This window comes from Equus przewalskii, chromosome X, assembly GCF_037783145.1.
Source record: "Equus przewalskii isolate Varuska chromosome X, EquPr2, whole genome shotgun sequence".
NCBI classification, from domain to species: Eukaryota; Metazoa; Chordata; class Mammalia; order Perissodactyla; family Equidae; genus Equus; species Equus przewalskii.
The window spans coordinates 124,211,772-124,235,626 of record NC_091863.1 but is presented as its reverse complement, the minus strand read 5'-3'; the positions used below and the strand labels follow the sequence as shown (position 1 = coordinate 124,235,626).

The 23,855-nt window shown below is 36.1% G+C and overlaps 2 protein-coding genes across 3 annotated transcripts in view; both read right to left on the bottom strand.

Annotated features, from left to right (window-relative positions):
* Positions 1 to 23,855, bottom strand: part of BRCC3 (BRCA1/BRCA2-containing complex subunit 3) — a 98,310-nt gene that overhangs the window by 15,068 nt on the left and 59,387 nt on the right. The window contains exon 8 of one of the 2 annotated variants that reach the window (XM_070604651.1): positions 16,828 to 16,902. The exons of the other annotated variant lie outside the window; for it this stretch is intronic. Coding sequence (XP_070460752.1) covers positions 16,828 to 16,902 — 75 coding nt within the window. The remainder of the gene's footprint in view (positions 1 to 16,827; positions 16,903 to 23,855) is intronic. 2 annotated transcript variants of the gene reach the window in all.
* On the bottom strand, positions 2,231 to 3,473 carry LOC103542764 (large ribosomal subunit protein eL30-like). The gene has a single exon (XM_008509689.2). It carries the CDS (start codon positions 2,732 to 2,734, stop codon positions 2,258 to 2,260), a length of 477 nt encoding a protein of 158 aa, XP_008507911.2. The 5' UTR covers positions 2,735 to 3,473; the 3' UTR covers positions 2,231 to 2,257.

The window sequence follows — 23,855 nt, the reverse complement described above, 5'->3', positions numbered from 1 at the left end:
CCCTCCCTCCATTCCAAAGGTAACCATTACCCTGATTTCTAACAATACAGATTAATGATTCTGTTTTGAATTTTATATAAATGGGAAAATACAGTAAATACAGTTTTGTGTGTGACTTTTTTCACTCAACATAGTGTCTGATATATTATGTTGTGATGTATACTGATGGTTCTTTTTTAGTGCTGGGTAATATTTCACTGTCAGAATTTACCATAATTAATTTACCAATTTTCCTCTTGTTAAGCATTTGAGTTGTTTCCAGTTTGGAACTATTATGAAAACTGCTTCCTGTTGCACATATAGCTTGCATATCTTTTGGGTATATATGTAAGAATGGAATTTCTGGGTTATCACTTTAGTAGAATATGTTGCGCAGTTTTCCCAAGTAATTGTACAAATTCATATTCCTGCCACCAGTATTTGAGGTTTTTCATGGCTTTAACAGCTTCATTAACAGTTAGTATTTTCTGACTTTTTCATTTTTTTGTCATTCCGTTAAGTGTGTAGTGGTATCTCATTGTGGATTTAATTGTATTTCCCCAGTGACTAATTAGGTTGAGGACATTTTCAAATGTTTATTGGCCTTTTGAATATTCTCTCATGTATAAGTCCTTACCTGTTTTTCTATAACTTTCTTATTAATTTGAAGGAATTATAATATATTCTGGATACAAGGTCTTTGTAAGCTATATCTATTCCAAGTATCTTCTCTCTCTCCCTGGCCTAGTTTTTACTGTCTTAATGATATCATTTGATGAGCCTAAGTTATTCACTTAATATGTTATCACTTATGATTACTGATGTAAAAGTACTAAATAAAATATTAGCAACCATAGCCCAATACCACATTAAGACAACCTAGTAGGATATTTTTCCAGGAAGGCAAGCTTGATTCAATACTAGGAAATCTGTTAATATATTATATTATAATACATTATAAGTTTGAGAATAAGTGGTCTAACTCATTTTTCTATCTCCACACCTTCTACTCAGCTTAAATGTTCTTTAATTTTTGGTGACAAAATATTCCTAGAGTTGCAAAAGTAAAGCTTATTAATCCTTCTTCAGAAAGAAAAAAAAATAAGGTGAGGTACATGAGGTTATTTTCTAACAATATAAGAAAGCTTATGATTAGTAAAGTGCATTCTGGTGAAACCTCAAAGGGACTTTTAGTTCCTTTAAACTGTCTTCTGTCTTCATTCCTCCTTAAGTCATAGACATTCAAGGGGATGAAGGTGAGAATTCTGCTAGCTCTAAAAAACTTAAAACTTTCTTGAAAGACACAAAAGTAGACTACAGCAAATGGAGACATCCAGTGTTCTTGGAAGGGATAATGCAACATCAAAAAGATTAATTATAGGGGCCGGCCCGGTGGCACAGCGGTTAAGTGCGCACATTCTGCTTTGGCGGCCAGGGGTTCGCCAAGTCAGATCCCGGGTGCAGACATGGCACCGCTTGTCAAGCCATGCTGTGGCAGGCGTCCCACATATAAAGTAGAGGAAGATGGGCACGGATGTTAGCTCAGGGCCAGTCTTCCTCAGCAAAAAGAGGAGGATTGGCAGCAGATGTTAGCTCAGGGCTGATCTTCCTCAAAAAAAAAAGGATTAATTATAGATTAATTTATAAATTTAACACAATCACAATAAAGATACCAAAAAGTTTTTAGCTGGAGCTAGCCAAGTTGATAGTAAAGTTCACGTGGAAAACTAAACATGTAAGAATAGTCAGGGAAACACAGAAAAAGAAAACTGACAATGGGCACTGGCCCTAGCAGACAGTAAAATGTACAATAAAGTCTCTATAATTAAAATAATGTGATGCTGCTACATGAATAGATAGATTGCAAGATAGAATAGAAAGTCCAGAAATAGATTCAAGCAAATAGTGAATTATCATACATGATAAAAGGTGGCATCTAAAATAAGTGGGATGAAGATAAACTTTTGTTTTTAAAAAAAAAGCTCTAGCCAGTGTTTTTAAAAAATTTTTTGAGGAATATTAGCCCTGAACTAATATCTGCCACCAATCCTTGTCTTTTTGCTGAGGAAGACTGGCCCTGAGATAACATCTGTGCTCATCTTACTCTACTTCATACGTGGGATGCCGCCTCAGCATGGCCTGACAAGCAGTGCATAGGTCCACACCTGGGATCCGAACCAGTGAACCCCAAGGCCGCCAAACTGGAACGTGGAACCTTAATCACTGTGTCACTGGGCCAGCCCCTGGCCAGTTTTATTAAAGAAAAATTATGCATGATTTACTTTTCACCAGTCTGTTCTGGCATGCTTCTAATGATATCAGAATCACCTGGATCAATAATAGCCAGTGTGCATACTCTGTAGTATTTTCCACGTGCTGTGCTCAATTCAATATTATTGCCACTGTAGTGATGGACATCAGTTTTGGCCAACATGGTATAGTACTCTATCTCAGATTTCCTCAAGGCTGGGCAGTTGTTTGCAAGGATGACCAGTTTCGCTTTGCCTTGTCTGGTCATTTTCAGGCTCTGCTGGTACCCCAGCACGTACTTTCCACTTTTCATAATGAGTTGAAGCCTAGAGTTGATTGACTCCAATGATTTTTTCATCTTCTTTGCGGCCACCATCTTCCTGCCTTGGGTGCAGGATGGCCCCCAACCAAGAGCAGCTGCCAAGATGGCCCAGGACCAAGAAAGGTTAAACTTTTTAATAAATGGTTTTGGGACAGGTGGATAGCCTTTTGAAAAGATAAACATAGATCCATATTTCACTATACAGAAAACAAACTCTAAACTATATAGTTCTGACTTTTGACTTTTGGAACCATGTTGATATTTCAGTAACTCCAAAAAGAAAAAAAGTATGGGTTAAAAAAATTCTAAAATGGAAAATAAACAGGAAAAAGACCCTAATTGTCATTCAAATAAATAATATAACCATATGGAGGTGGTGGGAGGAAAAAAAGACCAAACCCAAGTAACTTTTGAATACATTATTTTGAGTATATAACCTCAGGCTGAAGACAAAAAGAAGTTTAAACAAATTTTGATCTCCAGTTAGTAGGTTTGTGCCTTACTCAATACAGAATGCTATAACAAAAATACCATAGATTAGAAGCCTTAAACAACAGAAAATTATTTCTCTTAATTCTAGAAGCTGGGAAGTCTAAGAGCAAGGTGCCAGCTGATTCTGTTTCTGGTGAGTGCCCTCTTCCTGGCTTGCAGACAGATGCCTCCTTGCTGTGCCCTCACATGGTGGAGAGAGTGATCATCTCTCATGTCTCTTCTTATAAGGCAGTAATCCCATTTATGGGGGCTCCACTCTCATGACCTAATCATCTCACAAAGGCTATACCTACAAATACCATCACTTTGGGGGTTAGGATTCCACATATGAATGGGAGGGGGAGACACAGACATTCAGTCTATGGCAGTTTGTTTTTCACAGTGATATAGGTTAGCAATTCTGAAACTACTTTCTGATTGAGCAATAAATAAACATATTATGGACAGGAGGAGCAAGCTGTCTCTATGTCAAAGAAGAGAGCTGTAAATGTGCAAAGAGAGAATGCTAGAATGAACCCTAAGGTGTAGGAATGGAATTGAAGTTACAGGTTTGAACTCATGGCTTGGGGTGGGGGGGGACACGGAGTGTGTGCACATGCACACATACAACTTTTTCCTAGCTCTATCTACTGAGAGTCTAGAAGCAATGACACTCTAGTAGCAGTAAGTATGCCTAGCACCCAGACCTTGGTTTCTAAATAGCATTCTTAAAGGAACCATGGTACAGGCTAAGATGGAGGGATGGGGACCAGATTTACCTTCTTCCTGAAACAACTAAAAAAGGCTAAAAAAGAAAAAAGTGAAACAATGACTCTCAAGACACTGGAAAACAGGCAGCGAAAGACAGTGATCCCTAGGAGATGAGAAACAAGCAAGGTGAGTCTCAGCTTACTACCTGAAGAAAGTTTCCTGGCTGTAACATAGGGAGGGGAACCCCACATAGAGCTTGATGGTCAACTTGAGTTAAGACGATAGAGCTGAGACTCTGGGAAAGCCAAGGAGGCTTGAATTTGCAGGGCAAGGACTGTAGAAAAGAGGGCTGCAAACAGAGAGAACTCCAGAGATCTTTGGACGGTCCCCTTCAAGTGTTAACTTGAGTACCAATCAGGGTATGTGTGTGAGGAAACCACCCAAGCCCAGGGAAATATCAACCTAGATGGATTACAGGGAACCGTCCTCAAAGTGTACTCAGGGCCAGGAACAGTACCTGTTCCCAAGAGCCTGAATGGCAAATCTCATAATTCAGGAGACAACAGAGTACTAAAACAGGTCTTGCCTTAGTAGTAGGGAAAAATGAACCATACATTAAATACTGCTTTGTTTCTGCCTAAGAAAGCCTAAAAGCAAGACTCAAAAGGATCAAACTGTTTCCTAGCAACTTAACAGCATCTCAAAACAAAGCTCAAGAATATTTTTAGGAATATAAATATATCTAACACCTGATAGGTAAAATTCAAAATGTCTGCATCCAGTCAAAAACTGCAGGCATGGAAAGCTGCAGAAAAATCCAACTCATAATGAGATAAAATCAAATGAAATTTATCCAGAAATGATGCAGATCTAAGTGACAGGAATTAGCAGACAAAGATATTAAAACAGATATCACTATTCTATATGCTCAAGAAGCTAGAGGAAAGATTGAATGTCTCAAGTAGAGACAGGAAGAAAGAAAAAGACCCAAATCAGACTTCTAGAGATGAAAATTATAATGCCTGAGATAAAAAGTATACTGGAGAGAGTGATGTCAGTGTCATGGTGGGGTGAGCTCAACCTGGACTCTCTCCTCTCCAACATACAACAAAAAGGAGCAACAATATTCCAATAAAAAAATCCTAATAGCACAGGAATCCTCAGAGACCCACGGCAGCCAAATGATGGAAGGCAGAAATGCTGGAGCTCCCCTTGGAGGAGCTAGAAGGGGGTAAAAGAGAACTTCGCTCCCTCCCCTAAAGACTGCGGTGGCTACCTGAGGAGGCTCTGTGAGGGAAGGAGCGGTGGAGGGGTTGCACGTCCTTGGGATCGCCCAGGAATCTCTAGTGCCCTTGCAGCCTAGAGGGAAGCCCTCTAACGGGGCAAAAGCTTTCATGTGGGGTGACCTCATCAAGCCAAGATCCCAGGAGAACAGATAGCGAGAGCTGACTGGGAAACCTGGGTCTGTGCGCAAGAGAAAGCACCCCCCCCCCCCCGACCTGCACTGCATGGTGACATCTCGGCTGAAGACGGAGGGCTCAGAATACGTGGCTGTTGACCCCCATCTAGGGGCGACAGGCTATAACTGCAACCAAATAATATCACAATGGGGAAGACCCATGCTTCTTTCGGCATCCGTCAATTCATCAAATCTCCAGACCAGAGGGAAAAGAAGCACCCAGAATTTTGTCCTGAGGACTCAGAAATAAGTAAACTAAATGACAATGAATTCAGAATAGCTATTGTCAAAAAACTCAATGAGGTAAAAGAAAATATACAGAAAAAATTCAACGAGGTCTGGAGCTACTTCTTAAAAGAGATTGAAATTATAAAGAAGAATCCATCAGAAATACTAGAGATGAAAAATACAGTGGACCAGATAAAACAGAATACGGATTCCCTGAATGTTCATGTGGATACCATAGAGGAGCAAATCAGCATAACAGAAGATAGACAGGTTGAATAGCTCCAGAAAGAGGAGGAGAGAGAACTTAGACTAAAAAGAAATTTAGAAAATCTCCAAGAAATAGCTGACTAAATGAGGAAATGCAACATAAGAATTGTAGGTCTCCCCGAGGGCAACAAAAAGGAGAATGAAGCAGAAAGCGTGCTCAAAGAAATAATAGCAGAGAACTTCTCAAATCTAGGGAATGAGAGAGAAATGTGTGTGGAGGAAGCTTTCAGATCTCCTAGACTTGTCAATGTAAAAAGACCTACTGCAAGGCATACAGTAGTAAAACTGGCAAAAATGAATGACAAAGAAAGAATACTCAGGGCAGCAAGGCAGAAGAAAATAACCTACAAAGGAACCCCATCACACTTTCAGTGGATTTCTCTGCAGAAACCTTACAAGCTAGGAGAGAATGGAATGACACATTCAAATCTTTAAAAGATAAAAATCTTCAGCCAAGAATACTCTATCCAGCAAAAATATCCTTCAGATATGAGGGAGAAATTAAATCTTTCCCAGACAAACAAAAGCTAAGGGACTTCGCAGCCACGAGACACCCCCCCCAAAAGAAATCCTCAAGAAGGCCCTCATACCTGAAAAAAGAAAAAAAGGGAGAAAGGGGTCACAAAACACAGACTAAGGAGACGAATAGATAGAATCAGAATAGGATAGCAAATAGTCAACTGTAACACTGGGATAAAGGGGAGGAAAACACCAAAAACAAAGACAATCTTGTCACTTTAACCACAAACTCACAACACAAATTGAAATAAGATATGAAAATAATAACTTAGGAAGGGAGGAGGAAAGAGACTGAATTAGTTTAGACTAAGGAAATAAGAGGCCATCAGAAAATGGACTATGTTATGCACAAGATTCTGAATGCAAACTTCGGGGCAGCCACTAAACTAAAAAGTGGAACAGAGACACAAAAAATAAATAAGGGAAAAGCTAACAAACACAGCATAAGAAACTGCAGAAGTCAATGGGTAGACCAAAACACATAGGACGAGAAACAAGGAAATGCAGGAAAACTGGAAAATGAGTGAGAGAAAGACAGCATTAAGCCCTCATACATCAATAATCACCCTCAATGTAAACGACTGAACTCTCCAATAAAAAGACAGAGAGTGGCAAGATGGATTAAAGAACAAGACCCAACAATTTGCTGCCTCCAGGAAACACAACTCAGCTCCAATGACAAACACAGGCTCAGAGTGAAGGGGTGGAAGATAATAATCCACGCTAACGGCAAACAAAAGAAAGCAGGTGTCACAATACTTATATCAAACAAAGTAGATTTTAACATAAGGCAGGTAAGGAGGGACAAAAAGGGGCAATATATAATGATCAAAGGGACACTACATCAAGAAGAAATGATGCTTATAAATATCTATGCAGACAACACAGGAGCACCAAAGTTCGTAAAGCAACTATCAGCAAACCTAAAAGAAGATATCAAAAATAGCACAATAATAGTAGGGGACCTCAACACTCCACTCACATCATTGGACAGATCATCTAGACACAAAATCAACAAGGAAACAGTGGAATTAAATGAAAAGCTAAAACAGTTGGACTTAATAGGCATATATAGAACATCCAAAAACAGCAGAATATACATTCTTCTCAAGTGCGCAAGGAACATTCTCAAGGATAGACCATATGTTGGGAAACAAGGCAAGCCTGTATAAATTTTTAAAAATTGAAATAATAACAAGCATCTTCTCTGACCATAAAGCTATAAAGCTAGAAATTAACTACAAGAAAACAGCTGAAAAAGGGACAAAAATGTGGAGACTAAACAATATGCTATTGAACAAGCAATGGATCATTGAAGAAATTAAAGGAGAAATCAAAAAATATCTGGAGAAAAATGAAAATGATAACATGCCATATCAACTCATATGGGACACAGGAAAAGCTGTATTAAGAGGGAAATTCACTGGGGCCAGCCCCGTGGCCAAGTGGTTAAGCTCGCGCGCTCTGCTGCAGGCGGCCCGGGGTTTTGTCGGTTCGAATCCTGGGTGCGGACATGGCACTGCTCATTGAGCCACGCTGAGGTGGTGTCCCACATGCCACAACTAGAAGGACCCACAACTAAGAATATACAACTATGTACCGGGGGGGCTTTGGGGAGAAAAAGGAAAAACATAAAATCTAAAAAGAAAAAAAAAGGAGGGAAATTCATTGCAATACAGGCACACCTTAACAAACAAGAAAAACCCCAAATAAGCAATGTCAAATTACACCTAACTGAATTAGAGAAAGAAGAACAAAGCCGAAAGTTAGCAGAAGGAGAAAAATACTAAAAATCAGAGCAGAAATAAATGCTATTGAAACAAAAAAGGCAGTAGAAAGGATCAATGAAACAAAAAGCTGGTTCTTTGAGAAGAGAAATAAAATTGACAAACTCCTAGCCAGACTTACAAAGAAAAAAAGAGAGAAAGCTCAAAGAAACAAAATCAGAAATGAAAGAGGAGAAATAACAGACTCCACAGAAATACAATGGATTATAAGAGACTACTATGAAAAACTATATGCCAACAAAATGGATAAGCTAGAGGAAATGCATAAATTCTTAGACTCTTACAATCTCCCAAAGCTAAGTCAAGAAGAAGCAGACAATCTGCACAGACCAATCACTAGGAAAAAGATTGAAACAGCAATCAAAAGCATCCCAAAGGATAAAACCCCAGGACCAGATGGCTTTCCTGGGGAATTCTACCAAACTTTCAGAGAGGATTTAATACCTATACTTTTCAAGCTATTCCAAAAAATTTAGGAGGATGGAACACTTCCTAATACATTCTATGAGGCCAACATCACACTGATACCAAAACCTGACAAGGACAGCACGAAAAAGGAAGACTACAGCCTAATATCGCTGATGAATATACATGCAAAAATTCTCAACAAAATCTTGGCAACCTGAATTCAGCAACACATCAAAAGGATCATACATCATGATCAAGTGGGATTCATACCAGGGACACAGGGATGGTTCAACATCCGCAAATCAATCAATGTGATACACCACATCAACAAATTGAGGAATAAAAACCATATGATCATCTCAATAGATGTAGAGAAAGCATGTGACAAGATCCAACAGCCATTTATGATAAAAACTCTGAACAAAATGGGGACAGAAGGAAATTACCTCAACATAATAAAGGCCATATATGACAAACCTACAGCCAACATCATACTCAATGGGCAAAAACTGAGTGCCATCCCCCTGAAAACAGGAATGAGACAACGATGCCCTCTATCACCACTCTTATTCAACATAGTACTGGAGGCTTTGGCCAGAGCAATTAGGCAAGAGAAAGGAATAAAAGGAATCCAAATAGTGAAAGAAGAAGTGAAACTCTCACTGTTTGCAGACGACATGATCTTATATATAGAAAACTTCAAAGAATCCATTGGAAAACTTTTAGAAATAATCAACAACTACAGCAAAGTTGCAGGGTATAAAATCAACTCACATAATCAGTAGGATTTCTACACTCTAATAACGAACTAACAGAAAAAGAACTCAAGAACACAATACCATTCACAATCGGAACAAAAAGAAGAAAATACCTTGGGGTGAATTTAACTAAGGAAGTGAAAGACCTATACAATGAAAACTACAAGACTTTCCTGAAAGAAATTGATGACGACATAAAGAGATGGAAAGACATTCCATGCACATGGACTGGAAGAATAAACATAGTTAAAATGTCCATAATACCTAAAGCAATCTACAGATTCTACGCAATCCCAATCAGAATCCCAATGACAGTCTTCATGGAAATACAACAAAGAATCCTAAAATTCATATGGGGCAACAAAAGACCCTGAATTACTAAAGGAATCCTGAGAAAAAAGAACAAAAGAACAAAGCTGGAGGCATCACAATCCCTGACTTCAAAACATACTACAAAGCTACAGTAATCAAAACAGCATGGTACTGGTGCAAAAACAGGTGCACAGATCAATGGAACAGAATTGAAAGCCCAGAGATAAAACCACACATCTATGGACAGCTTATCTTCGACAAAGGAGCTGAGGGCATACAATGGAGAAAAGAAAGTCTCTTCAACAAATGGTGCTGGGAAAACTGGACAGCCACATGTAAAAGAATGAAAATTGACCATTCTTTCTCACCATTCACAAAAATAAACTCAAAATGGGTCAAAGACCTAAAGGTGAGACCTGAAACCATAAGGCTTCTAGAAGAAAATATAGGCAGTACACTCTTTGACCTCAGTATTAAAAGGATCTTTTTGGACACCATGCCTTCTCAGACAATGGAAACAATAGAAAGAATAAACAGATGGGACTTCATCAGACTAAAGAGCTTCTTCAAGGCAAGGGAAAACAGGATTGAAACAAAAAAACAACTCACTAATTGGGAAAAAATATTTGCAAGTCATATATCCAACAAAGGGTTAATCTCCATAATATGTAAAGAACTCACACAACTCAACAACAAAAAATCAAACAGCCCAATCAAAAAATGGGAAGCAGACATGAACAGACATTTCTCCAAAGAAGATATACAGACAGCCAATAGACACATGAAAAGATGTTCATCATCACTTATCATCAGGGAAATACAAATAAAAACTACACTAAGATATCACCTTACACCTGTTAGAATGGCAAAAATAACCAAAACAAAAAGTAACAAATGTTGGAGAAGTTGTGGAGAATAAGGAACCCTCATACACTGCTGGTGGGAATGCAAACTGGTGCAGCCACTATGGAGAACAGTATGGAGATTTCTCAAAAAATTAAAAATAGAGATACCATATGACCCAGCCATCCCACTGCTGGGTATCTACCCAAAGAACTTGAAATCAGCAATTCCAAAAGTCCCATGCACCCCTATGTTCATTGCAGCATTATTTACAATAGCCAAGATGTGGAAGCAACCTAAGTGCCCATCGACTGATGATTGGATAAAGAAGATATGGTATATATATACAATGGAATACTACTCAGCCATAAAAAAGAACAAAACCGTCCCATTCACAACATGGATGAACCTTGAGGGAATTATGTTAAGTGAAATAAGCCAGATAGAGAAAGACAATCTCTGTATGATTCCACTCACATGTGGAAGTTAAACATGTAGAGAAAGAGAACAGATTAGTGGCTACCGGGGGGGGGGGGGGGGTGGGGGGGGGCACAAAGGGTGAAGTGGTGCACCTACAACACGACTGACAAACAATAATGTACAACTGAAATTTCACAAGATTGTAAACTATCATAATCTCACTAAAAATTATTTTAAAAAGTATACTGGATACAATTAACAGAAAATTAAACATTATAGAAGGAAAGATTGCTGTGTGAAGACAGCAATAGAAACTATAAAAAATAAATCACAGATAGAAAAAAAGACTGAAAAACAATGAACACAGCATCAGTGAACTGTGAGACAATATTAAGTAGCCAAATATATCTGTAATTAGAATATCCAAAGAAGAAAGTGGAACAAAAAAAATTTGTAGAAATAATGGTTGAAATTTTTCTAAATTTCATGAAAAATGTAAATCCACAAGTCTAAGAAACTCAGTGAAACCCAAGCACAGGACACACAAAAACAATTACATCATGGCACACTATAATCAAATAGTTTAAAACCAATGATAAAAAGAAAATCTTAAAATAATTCAGAAAAAAAACCCAAATTAAGTAGATAGGAACAAAGGTAAAGATGATAACCACTTTCTTGTTGGATAGTGGAGAAATATCTTTATAGTTCTGAAAAAAAAAGAAAGGTCAACCTAGAGTTCTTTACTCATTGAAATTATCTTTCTAAAAATGGAATTGAAGTAAAGACTTTGTTCAGATGTACAAAAGTTGAAAGACTATATCACCAGAAGAAGTGCACTACCAGAAATATTAAAGGACTTTATTCAGGAATGATACCAGATTGAAACAAATAAATGAAGATCACTGGAAATGGTAACTACATAGGCAAATACAGACATTTTTTTCTTATTTAAATTTCTTGAAAGGATAATCATCTGTTTAAAGTGAAACTAATAATAACATATTATGCGTTTATACCATACATACAAGTAAAATGTATGACAACATTAGCACAAAGGCAAGGAGGAAGGAAATGAAAGTACACTGTTGCAAGGTTCTTAGACTACATGTGAACTAGTTTAGTATCACTTGAAGGCAGACTCTGATAAGTAAAAAAAAAAAAAAATGTAAACCAGTGGTTTTCAACCAGGGGTGATTTTGCCCTTTGGGGAACAATTGGCAATGTGTGGAGACATTTCTGATTGTCACAACTGAGGAGGTGCTACTGGCATCTAGTGGGTGGAGGTCAGGGATGTTGCTCAACATCCTAAATGCAAAAGATGTCAATAGTGATGATGTTGAGAAACCCTGCTGTATAACTTAAAGCACCCACTAAAGCAACATAACAAAAAATTATAGCTAATAAACCTACAAAAGAGGCAAATGTAAATCACAAAACAACTCAATTAATCCAAAAGAAGGCAGAAGAGGAAAAAGTGAACAAAAATCAGATGAGACAAATAGAAAACAAATAGCAAGATGGTAGACTTAAACCTAAACACATTAATATCACCTTAAATTTAAAGGATCCAAATATGCCAGTTAAAGGCAAAGACTGTCAGATTGGATAAAGAAGGAAGACCCAACTATATGCTAACTACAAGAATTGCACTTTAAATTTAAAGACACAAATAGGTTAAAAGTAAAAAGATACAACATGCTAACAATACTAAAAAGAGAATAAGTGTGGCTATATTAATATCCAACAAAGTCAATTTCAAAGCAAGAAATATTAACAGGGATGAACAAAAAGCAATTTTGTAATGACAACAAGGTCAATTCAGAAAAAAGACATAACAGTCCTAAACAGGTATACACCTAAAAACAGAGCTCCAGAAGATATTAATAAAAAACAGATAGAACTATAAGGAGAATAGACTAACCCACAATTATAGTTAGAGATTTCAATACCCTTCTCTCAAAAACTGACAGAACAGTGAACACAAATATCAGTAAGGATAAAGACTTGACCAACACTATAAAACAACTTGACCTAATTGATATTTACAGGCACACCCCCCAACAGCAGAATACATATCCTTTTAGAGTGTACACAGAAAATTTACCTATACAGACCATATTGTGGGCCATAAAACATTTTCAATAATTTTAAAAGGATTTAATTCACACAAAATATTTTCTTCTGACCACAATGAAATTAAATTAGAAATCAGTAACAGAAATATATCATGAAAATCCCAAAGTATTTAGAAATAAATAGCATACTTCTAAATAATCTGTGGATCAATGAGGAAGTCAAAAGAAAAGTTAAAAAGTAATCTGAACTGAATAAAAATGAAAAACATACCAAAATTTGTGGAATACAACTAAATCAGTACTTAGAAGGAAATTTATAGCACTCAACATTTATATAAGAAAAGAAGATAAGACTCAAATAAATGAACTCAGCTTCCATCCACCTTAAAAAATGACAAAAAGAAGAACAAATAAAACTCAAAATAAGCAAAAGGATGGAAATAACACAAATCAGAGTTGACATAAATAGAACAGTAAAGAGAAGAACAAATAGAGAAAAATCAATTAAAACAAAGGTGATTCTTTAACATAGTCAGTAAAATTGCTACACCTCTAGTCGGACTTATCAGAAAAGAGACACAAATTACCAATATAGGGATAAGAGAGATGACTTTACTATAGATTTTACAGGTAACAGATAAAGAAAAAAAGAATATTATGAAGAACTTTGCCAATAAATTCAACTACTTAGATGAAATGAATAAGCTCCTTGAAAGACACAAATTGCCAAAGCTCACTCAAGAAGAAACAGATAACCTGAATAGCCCTATATCTATTAAATAAATCAAAATGGTAGTTAAAAAGCTTTCCATAAGAAGGCTCCAGGCCCAGAAAGCTTGACTGGTGAATTCTACCAAATACTTAAGGAAGAAAGAATATCAACATGAGTACAATAAGTTAAGAAAAATAAACAGACGGCATTCAGATTGGAAAGAAAGAAGTAAAACTGCTTTTATTCACAGATGACAATGTATGTAGGTCTCTTCAAAATGGACTCTTCAAAAAAGCTACTAAAATTAACAAGTGAATTCAGCAAGGTTGTTGGACACAAACTCAATTGTATTTTTATATAGTAGCAATGAATAGGAAATTGAAATTAAAATAGGATAAAAATATGAAATGTGTAGTGATAAGTCTGACAAAAGATATGCAAGTCCTGTATACTGAAAACTACAACCCATTGTTGAGAGAATTAAAGACCTAAATAAATGGAGAGATATACCATATTCATGGATTGGAAGACTCAATATTATTAAGATGTCAATTCTCCCCAGAATGATCCATAGATTGAATTAATCCCAACAAAAAAATCCCAGCAGGCTGTTTTGGAAAACAGACTGGCAATTTCTTAAAAAGTTAAATATACATCTACCATATGATTCAACTAGTCTATTCCTAGGTATTTCCTCAAGGGAAGACAGAGCATATATCCATACAAAGACTTGTACATAAATGTTCAAAGCAGCTTTATTTGTGATAGACAAAAACCACAAGCAACTCAAATGTCTATCAACAGGTGAATGGATAAACAAATTGTAGTAATATTTATACAATTTAATGTTATTCTGTAATAAAAAGAAATGAACTATTGATACATGCTATAACATGGATAAATCTCAAAATAATTCTGGAGTGTGAAAGGAGAGAGACAAAAAGAGTACATATTCTATGATTCCATATATATATATATATATATATATATACACACATAATTCTAGAAAATGCACACTAATCTATAGTGACAGCAGATCAATGTTTCCTGAGGTTGGAGGAGAGCAGGGAAGCGGCAAGAGGGAGGGATTACACAGAGACACAAAGAAAATCTTGGGGGTGATGGACATTTTCATTATCTTGATTGTGGTGATGGTGTATACACATCAATTATCAAATTGCATACTTTAAACATGCATAGTATTGTATGACATGTATTGTATGTCAGTTAAACCTCAATAAGCCTATTAAAGAAAATAAAAGGAGGGGGCTGACCCCGTAGTGGAGTGGTTAAGTTCACACGCTCCGCTTCGGTGGCCCAGGGTTTCTCTGGGTCAGATCCTGGGCACGGACATGGCACCACTCATCAGGCCACGCTGAGGCGGCATCCCACATAGCACAACTAGAAGGACTCACAACTAAAATATACAACTATGTACTGGGGGGATTTGGGGAGAAAAAGCAGAAGAAAAAAAAAAGGAGATTGGCAACAGTTGTTAGCTCAGGTGCCAATCTTTAAAAAAATAAAAGGAAGCAAGGGTCTTGGACAAATGCTGAATCCAGGGCTAAATATAGGAAAGACCAAGATGAAGCTGGAACATCTTCGTGTGCCAGAAAATCAGGTAGTATCCAAAGAACAATGGGAACATATCAAAAGAACACAGGAGGGGCTTCCACTAGCTGATTGTGAAACAACGTGTGCCTCAAACTAGCTAATGGTAGCAATGGATTAGAACCTATTGAATAAAACAAGAATCCAGGTGTCCACACTAATATAAATAAATAAATGAATAAATAAACAAATGAGAAAGGAAAGCCCTTCCTTGGAGTAGAATGCCAACTAGCAAATGTAGAAGGAATGATGGAATTAGAACATTGCCTTTAATAACCATCTTAGTAGTAAATAATTTAGGAAAGAATGATTAATGAATGCTAAAGCTCCCGACAAGATACTTATGAATTTCATGAGGAAGAATGGAAAAACCTCATAGACACTACCTTAAGCACATGGTCAAAGTTGAACTCACCAGTAATGGGACAAATTGATAGATATCATGTGCCTTCTGATACAAATCACTGAGAGGAACACAACATCACTTTTGTGGTGTTATTGACAAAAGTGCATAATCTGCATCTAGTCATGATAAAACATAAAGAAATCCAAAATGAGGGGCATTTTCCAAAATAACTGGCCTGTAGTCTTCAAAAATATTAAGGTTCCAAAAGACACAGGAACTGTTTCAGATCAAAAGACACTAGAGAGTCATGACAATTATGTGCAATGTATGAACCTGGACTGCATCCTGGACCAGAATAAAGGTGTTTTTTTTTTTTTAATGCTATGAGGGATGTTACTAGGAAAACTGGTGATAGTTGAATACCATCTATAGATTAGATAATAGCATTGTATTAATTTTAATGTCCTGATATTGACTATTTTATTGTTGTTATGTAAGACAATGTCCTTGTTCTTCAGGAAATGTCCACTGAAGGGGCATCATGTGTGCAACTTACTCTCAAATGGTTCAGGAAAAATTATCTATAGGTAAAAGGAAAAAAATAATGGAAATATGATAAATTTTGACATTTGGGGGGTCTGGGTGAAGGATATACAGGAATTCTTTGTTCTATTCTTACAACTTTTCTGTAAATCTGAAATTATTTCAAAACAGACTTAAAAAACATTAAGAGCAATAACTAAAAAAATCAAAACAATGACGATTTCTAAAACAGAAAAAACAGGGAACAGAAAACTCAATCAGTGTAACAAATGGCAGGAAAGGTAAAAAGAATTAAATAGAAAGCATGGCAAACAAAAAACAGAAACGATACCAGCAGGAATGTTGCCACATAAATCAGCAGTGATAATAAAATGAATGATTTACACTCACCTATTAATAAACAGATGTTCTGATTATTTAAAACCAAATAACTCAAGATCTTGCTATACTCTATTTATAAGAGACATACCTGAAACACAATAACTGAGGAAGGCTGAGGAATAAAGGAACAGGAAAAGTTTTAAGGAAAATGCTACTAACAAGAATTACAACAAGCAACAGGCTAATAGCAGAAATTGCTGGCTGCCTAATCCAAATGTCCAGTCTCCCCTTCCTCCTTGGTAACAGAATGCCAATTTTTAGCCAAGACAGAGCTACCTTGACAGGCCTCTCTGGTAGTTAAGGTGTGGCTACTAGACAAAGTCCTGCCAATGAGATGGAAATGGAATTGTTTCCTAGGACTTCCGGGAATGTCACTTATTAGAAATTGGCTGAGCTGGGACAGCCCCTTTTTGCTCTCCTACCTTTCCTCCTCCTTCTGTCCCTCAATGGAAATGTGCTGGCTGGAGCTCCAGAAGTCTCGTGGACCATGAGGGGACCTTAGGATGGAAACCATATACCAAAAGGGTGAAGCAGAAAATAGGAGCCTGGGGCCCTGATGACATCGCAGAGCCCTGGAATACCTATCTCCCGACTTGTTCTACCAAGAAAAGAAATAATCTTTCTTGTTTAAACTAATTTTATTTATTATTTAATTTTTTCCCCTAATATATGTAATTGAACCTAATCCTGACAGGAACAATAATATTATTTAGAGACAAAGAATTCAAGGCATACATAAATAAATGGAACAAAGAGGGCTATTTTATGAAGGAAAAACACAGCAGGATAATAAAATAGTTATGAATCTTTATATACTCTTTATATACTAACAATACAGCTTCAAAATACATAAAGCTAACCTTGACAAAGTATAGAAAGTGGACAAATTTAGTTATGATGGGAAGTTTATATACATTTCCCTTAGATAGGTATAATCAAAACCACAAACAATGAGAAAGGATGTAAGGATCAGTATAATACAACTTAACAAGCTTATTGTAACAAGGATATAAAGGACTTGTACTCAAGAGACAATAAACATATTTTTCAATCCATAGGAAAAAGTCACAAAAATTAACCATGTTTTAAGTTAGGGGTCAGCAAACTTTTTATGAAAAAACCAGACAATAAATATTTTAAGCTGTGTCAGACACAGGGTCTCTGTCACAATCACTCAGCCATGTAGTTATAGCTGGAAAGTAGTCATCGGTAGTACGTAAACAAATGGGCATGGCTATGTTTCAATAAAATTTGATTTCCAAAATAGGCACCAGGCCCACGGGGCCAACAGGCTGTAGTTTGTGGATCCCTGTTCTAGGTAACAAAGGAAATAGCAAAAAATATCCATACTCTCCCCCCAGATCTACACGCCTTGAAATTTTAAAATACACTTCTAAATAACTCTTGGGTTGAAGAGAAAATAAAAATGGAAAAAACAAATGAGTTACAAGTAAAAAAACAAACAAACAAAAAATATTGGATACATCATAGGGTGGGGCCAAAGTGAGAATGACAATTTATGGCCTTAAATGTATTTATTAGAAAGCAAAGGAGACAAAAATAAACCTAGTTTTCACCTCAAGAAGTTAAAATAAGGATAACAGTAAGAACAACAACACAGCAACAATAAAACATACAGAAAATAGAAGGAAGAAATTAATAAAGAAAAAAGCAGAAATTTAAAAAAGAAAGCCAAGAAACCAAGTTGATCAAGAGAACCTAAAGCTGGTCCTTTGAAAAGACCAACAAAGTAGATAAGCTTCTGGCAACAGAATCAAGGGGACATACAGTAGCTCCCCACTTAGCCATGGTTTCGCTTTCTGCAGTTTCAGTTACCCGCAGTCAACCACGGTTCAAAAATCACGCTACGTCACAATGCCTTAGTCATTTACTCACTTCATCTCATCATGTGGCCATTTTATCATCTCACATCATCACAAGAAGAAGGATGAGTACAATACAATAAGGTATTTTGTGTGGGAGACAGAGACCACATTCATATAATTTTTATTACAGTATATTGTTATATTTGTTCTATTTTATTATTAGGCATTGTTGTTAATCCCTTACTGTGCGTAATTTATAAATTAAACTTTATCATAGGTATGTATAGGAAAAACATAGTATATATAGGATTTGGTACTATCTGTGGTTTCAGGCATCCACTGGGGGTCTTGGAACATATCCCCTACGTATAAGGCAGGGACTTCCGTACTTAAAGAAACAGATCACACAATCACCCACTCAATAAATATTTACTGAATAGCTACTATGTGGTAGGCCTGGCTCTAGGTACTACAGGTACAGCAATGAGCAAGACAGAGAAGGTCATGGAGACAACAATCTGGGGAGAAGGAGAGATGACAAATAATAAACAATAATTTACATTAGTGATAAATGCTACAAAGAAAAGGAAACCGATTCTAAAAATAAACTACATATATCCTTAAGTCAAAAAACAAATGGAAAACTTAGATAAAATGGACAATTTTCAAGGAAACTATAAATTATCATAACTGACTCAAAGAGGAATAGAAAATCTGAAAAAAACCAAAACCAAAGAAGAAACTTAAATGGTAAGGAAAAATCTACCCCCCAGAAGGCACTAAGCCAAGGTGGTTTTATAGGAGACTTCTATCAAACTTTTAAGAGAAATTCCAGTCTGATATAGCCTGTCCTAGAGCATACAACTACTCCAATAAAACAAAATATAGCTAAAATACAGCTAAGAGAGGAATTTCCTTAAACTTATAAAGAATATCTGCCAAAAATCTACAACAAACATCACACTTACTGGTGAATTATTAAAATTCATCTCCCTTAACTTGGGAATAAGAAAAGGATACTGAATATCATGGCGAAAGTCCTAGCAAGTTCAGTAAAGCAAGAAAAAGAAATAAAAGGCATATAGATTGGAAAGGAAGAAATAAAACTGATTATTCACAAATGACCTGGTTGTGTTTTGTAGTAAATTTTAAAAACCCACACACTATTAGAATTAATAAGTAAATTTAGCAAGGTCACTGGGCACAAGATCAACATATAAAAATCCACTGAATTTCTATATAATAGCAAAAAAATAGGAAATAAACTTTTTTAAAAGATGCCATTCACGCTAGTTTTACTGTATTTTTTAAGTAAACATCAAACAGGTAGGAATAAATCTAACAAAAGATGTGCAAGGCCTCTACACTGAAAATTATAACATATTATTGAGAGAAATTAAAGACCCACACAAATGGAGGGATATAACATGTTTGTGGAGTAGAAGACCTCACTTAAAAAATGTCAGTTCTCCCTGAATTGAGCTATAGATTTAATGCAATCCTAATCAAATCCCAGCAGGTCTTTTCCTGTGGATACTGACAAACCAAATTCTGAAATTTACGTGGAAGTGCAAAGGGCTAAGAATAGCTAAGGCAACATTATAGAAGTACAGTAATCAAGACAGTGTGGTACAGGCACAAGGACAGACAAGAAACCAATAAAATAAAGTAGAGAATCCAGAAATAGATCAACACACAAATGAATGCCTGATAGATAACAAAGAAATGGTCTTTTCAAAAAACGATTCTGACTCACTGGACATCCACATGAAAAAAAAGGAATCTTAAACCCTGCTTCACATCATACACAAAAATCAATTCCAGGTATATTCCAGATGTAAACGTGAAAGGTCAAACAATAAAATGTTTAGGTAAAAAAGTAGAACTGAATGACCTTGGAGTAAGAAAAAATTTCTTAAATAAAGCACAAAGAGCACCAAAATGGAAAAAAAAATGACATATATTAAAATTAAGAACTGTTATCAAAATATTTGCAAGCTATATTCTGATAAAGAGTTAATATCTAAAATATATAAGGAACACCTACAACCCAATAGGAAAAATAAGTAATCCAATTTAAAATGGGCAAAGGACTTGAACAGACATTTCTCCAAAAAAGATATACAAATGGCCAACAGGTATATGAAAAGATGCCCAACATTATTAATTATCAGGGAATGCAAATGAAAACTACAACGAGATATCACCTCACACCTGTTAGGATGGCTAATATCAACAAAAAAAGGTAAGTATTGGCAAGGATGTGGAGAAACTGGAACCCTTGTATACTATTGGCGGGGATGTAAAATGGTACAGCAGCTATGGAAAATAGTATGCAGGGTTCTCAAAAAACTAAAAATAGAACTATCATATGGTCCAGCAATCCTACTTCTGGGTATATACCCAAAAGAATTGAAATCAGGATCTTGAAGATTTATCTGTACTCGTATCTTCATTTCAGCATTACTCACAATAGTCATGACATGGAAACAATCTAAATGTTCATTGACAGAAGAATGGACAAAGAAATTGTGGTATATACACACTGGAATAATACACAGCCTTAAAAAAAAGAAGGAAATCCTGCCTTTTGTGACAACACGGATGAATCTGGAGGACATTATGCTAAATGAAATAAGCCAATCACAGAAAGACAAATACTGCATGATTCTACTTATATGAGGTATCTAAAATAGTCAAATACATAGAAGCAGAGAATGGAATGATGGTTGCCAGTAGATGGGGGAAAGGGAAGGAGAAGTTGTTATTCAACGGGCATGAAGTTTCCATTACACTACATGAATAAATTCTAGAGATCTGCTGTACAATATGGTGCCTATAGTTAACAATACCATATTATGCACTTCAAAATTTGACGTCTTCTTACCACAAAAACAAAATAAAACTAAACCAAAAAAAGACACAAAGAAACTTTGGAAGTGTTGGATATGTCTATTACCTTGATTGTGGTGATGGTATCATGTCTATTTACCTATGTCACAAATGTCAAGATTTCCTTCTTTATTAAGGCTGAATAATATTCCATTGTGTGTTTGTACGTGTGTACATCCCTGATGATTAATGATGAGCACCTTTCATATACCTGTCGGCCATTTGTATGTCTTCTTTTGAGAAATGTCTATTCAGGTTCTTTGCTTATTTTTTAATTGGGTTGTTTTTTTGTTATTGAGCTCATTATATATTTTAGATACTAATCCCTTATCAGATACATGGTTTAGAAATATTTTCTCCCATTCCATAGGTTACCTTTTCACTCTGCTGTTTCTTTGCTGTGTAGAAACTTTTCAGTTTGATGCAATCCCACTTGTCTATTTTTGCTTTCGTTGCCATATCCAAAAAATCACTGCCAAGACCAATGTGAACAAGCTTTTTCCTTATTTTCTTCTAGTAGTTTTATGATTTTACATCCTACATTTCAAAGTCTTTAATTCATTTTGAGTTGATTTTTGTATATGGTGTAAGTAAAGGGCCCAATTTAATTTTTCTGCATGTGGATATCCAGTTTTCCCAAAATCACTGATGGATTTTGTGTATTCTTGGCACTCTTGTGGAAGATCAGTTGACTATAGATGGGTGGATTTATTTCTGGGCCTTCAATTTTGTTCTGTCGGTCTAGATGTCTGCTTTTGTGGCCAGTACCATACAGTTTTGATTACTGTAGCTTTGTAATATACTTTGAAATCAGGAAATGTGATGCTTCCATCTTCATTATTCTTGCTCAAGATTGACTTGGCTATTTGGGATCTTTTGTGGTTCCATATAAACTTTAGGTTTGTATTTTCTATTTCTGTAAAAAATGCCATTGGGATTTTGATAGGGAATGCATTGACTCTCTAGATCACTTTTGGTAGTATAGACATTGTAACAATATTAATTCTTTTAATCCATGAACATGGGATGTGTTTCCATTTATCTGTGTCTTCTTTAATTTCCCTTATCAGTGTTTTTATAATTTTCAGTGTACAAGTCTTTGACTTTGGTTAAGTCTATTCCCAAGTATTTTATTCTTTTTATTGCAATGGTGAATGGGATTGTTTCCTTATTTTCCTTTTTGGATAGTTCATTGTTTGTGTATAGAAATGAGTAATTTTTGTATGTTGATTTTGCATTCTGCAACTTTACTGAATTTACTAGTTCTGATAGTTTTTTTGTGGGAGGGTTTTCTACATATATTATCATGTCATCTGCAAACAGATAAATTTTACTTCTGATTTGGGTGCCTTATATTTCTTTTTTTTATCTGATTGCTCTGGCTAAGACTTCCAGTACTATGTTGATTATAGGTGGCAAGAGTGGGCATCTTTGCCTTGTACTGGATCTTAGAGGGAAAGTTTTCAGTTTTTCCCCCATTGATTATCATGTTAGCTGTGGGCTTTTCATGTATGACCTTTATCATGCTGAGGTAAGTTACTTCTATGCCTATCTTATTGAGAGGTTGTTTTTTTTTTTTTTTTTGAGGAAGATTAGCCCTGAGCTAACATCTGCCACCAATCCTCCTCTTTTTGCTGAGGAAGACCGGCCCTGAGCTAACATCCGTGCCCATCTTCCCCTACTTTATATGTGGGACGCCTGCCACAGCATGGCTTGACAAGTGGTGCGTAGGTGTGCACCCAGGATCCAAACAAGGGACCCCAGGCCACCAAAGTGGAACATGCAGACTTAACCACTGCACCACCGGGCAGGCCCTTTTTGAGAGTTTTTACCATGCTTTTTCTGCATCAATTGAGATGATCATATGGTTCTTATCTTTCATTCTGTTAATGTGGTGTATCATATTGATTGATTTGCATATGTTGAAACATTCTCATATCCCAGAGATAAATCCCACTTGTTCATGGTGTATAATCCTTTTAATGTGCTACTGAATTCAGTTTGTTAGTATTTTATCAAAAGATTTTGCATCTCTGTCCATTAGGGATATTGGCCTATATATATGTGTATATTGGCCTATAGTATTCTTTTCTTGTGGTATCTTTCTCTGGCTTTGGTATCAGGGTGATGCTGGCCTCATAAAATGAGTTTGGAAGTATTCCCTCTTCTATGTTTTGGGAGGGTTTAAGAAGGATTGGTATTAATTCTTCTTTGAATTTTTGGTAGAGTTGACTCATGAGGACATCTGGTCTTGGACTTTTTCTCCTAATCCGCCATCTTGCAGATGTCACCCTGCATGTAATTTGTAGTTTATGCCAGTAGTTAATTCCCTCATGGATATACCACAAAGATGAATGAGTGTTGTTTTTAAAGTTATTTTTTCATTATTATCTTTCTGTATGTTGGGAGGTTGGCCTTATCTCTGAATATGCAATACCTATAAACTTTGGAAATGTTGCATTTAGGGAAGGGAAAATTTTGTGCAATTGGGACTGTTTTTTTTTTTCATTAAATAATGGCTCCTAACGTTCCTAAGATACTGGGAACATTCTACTTTTATCCCTTTTGAGAAAGATAGGAGTACAAACTTAAAAAACGATGTTTATTAATGCAAAGTATATAATTGACTGTACCAAGCCCCCAAAGCAAAATCCATCATTATAAGCAATTGAATGTTAAAATAACTCCCTCACAGTATTGTGTGACTTTGAGCTGTTCTCAACTGAAAAAAA

Bases quoted from the DNA above. Each gene is read 5' to 3' on its own strand.
- LOC103542764 (XM_008509689.2), bottom strand. From the start codon at position 2,734: ATGTTTATCTTTTCAAAAGGCTATCCACCTGTCCCAAAACCATTTATT.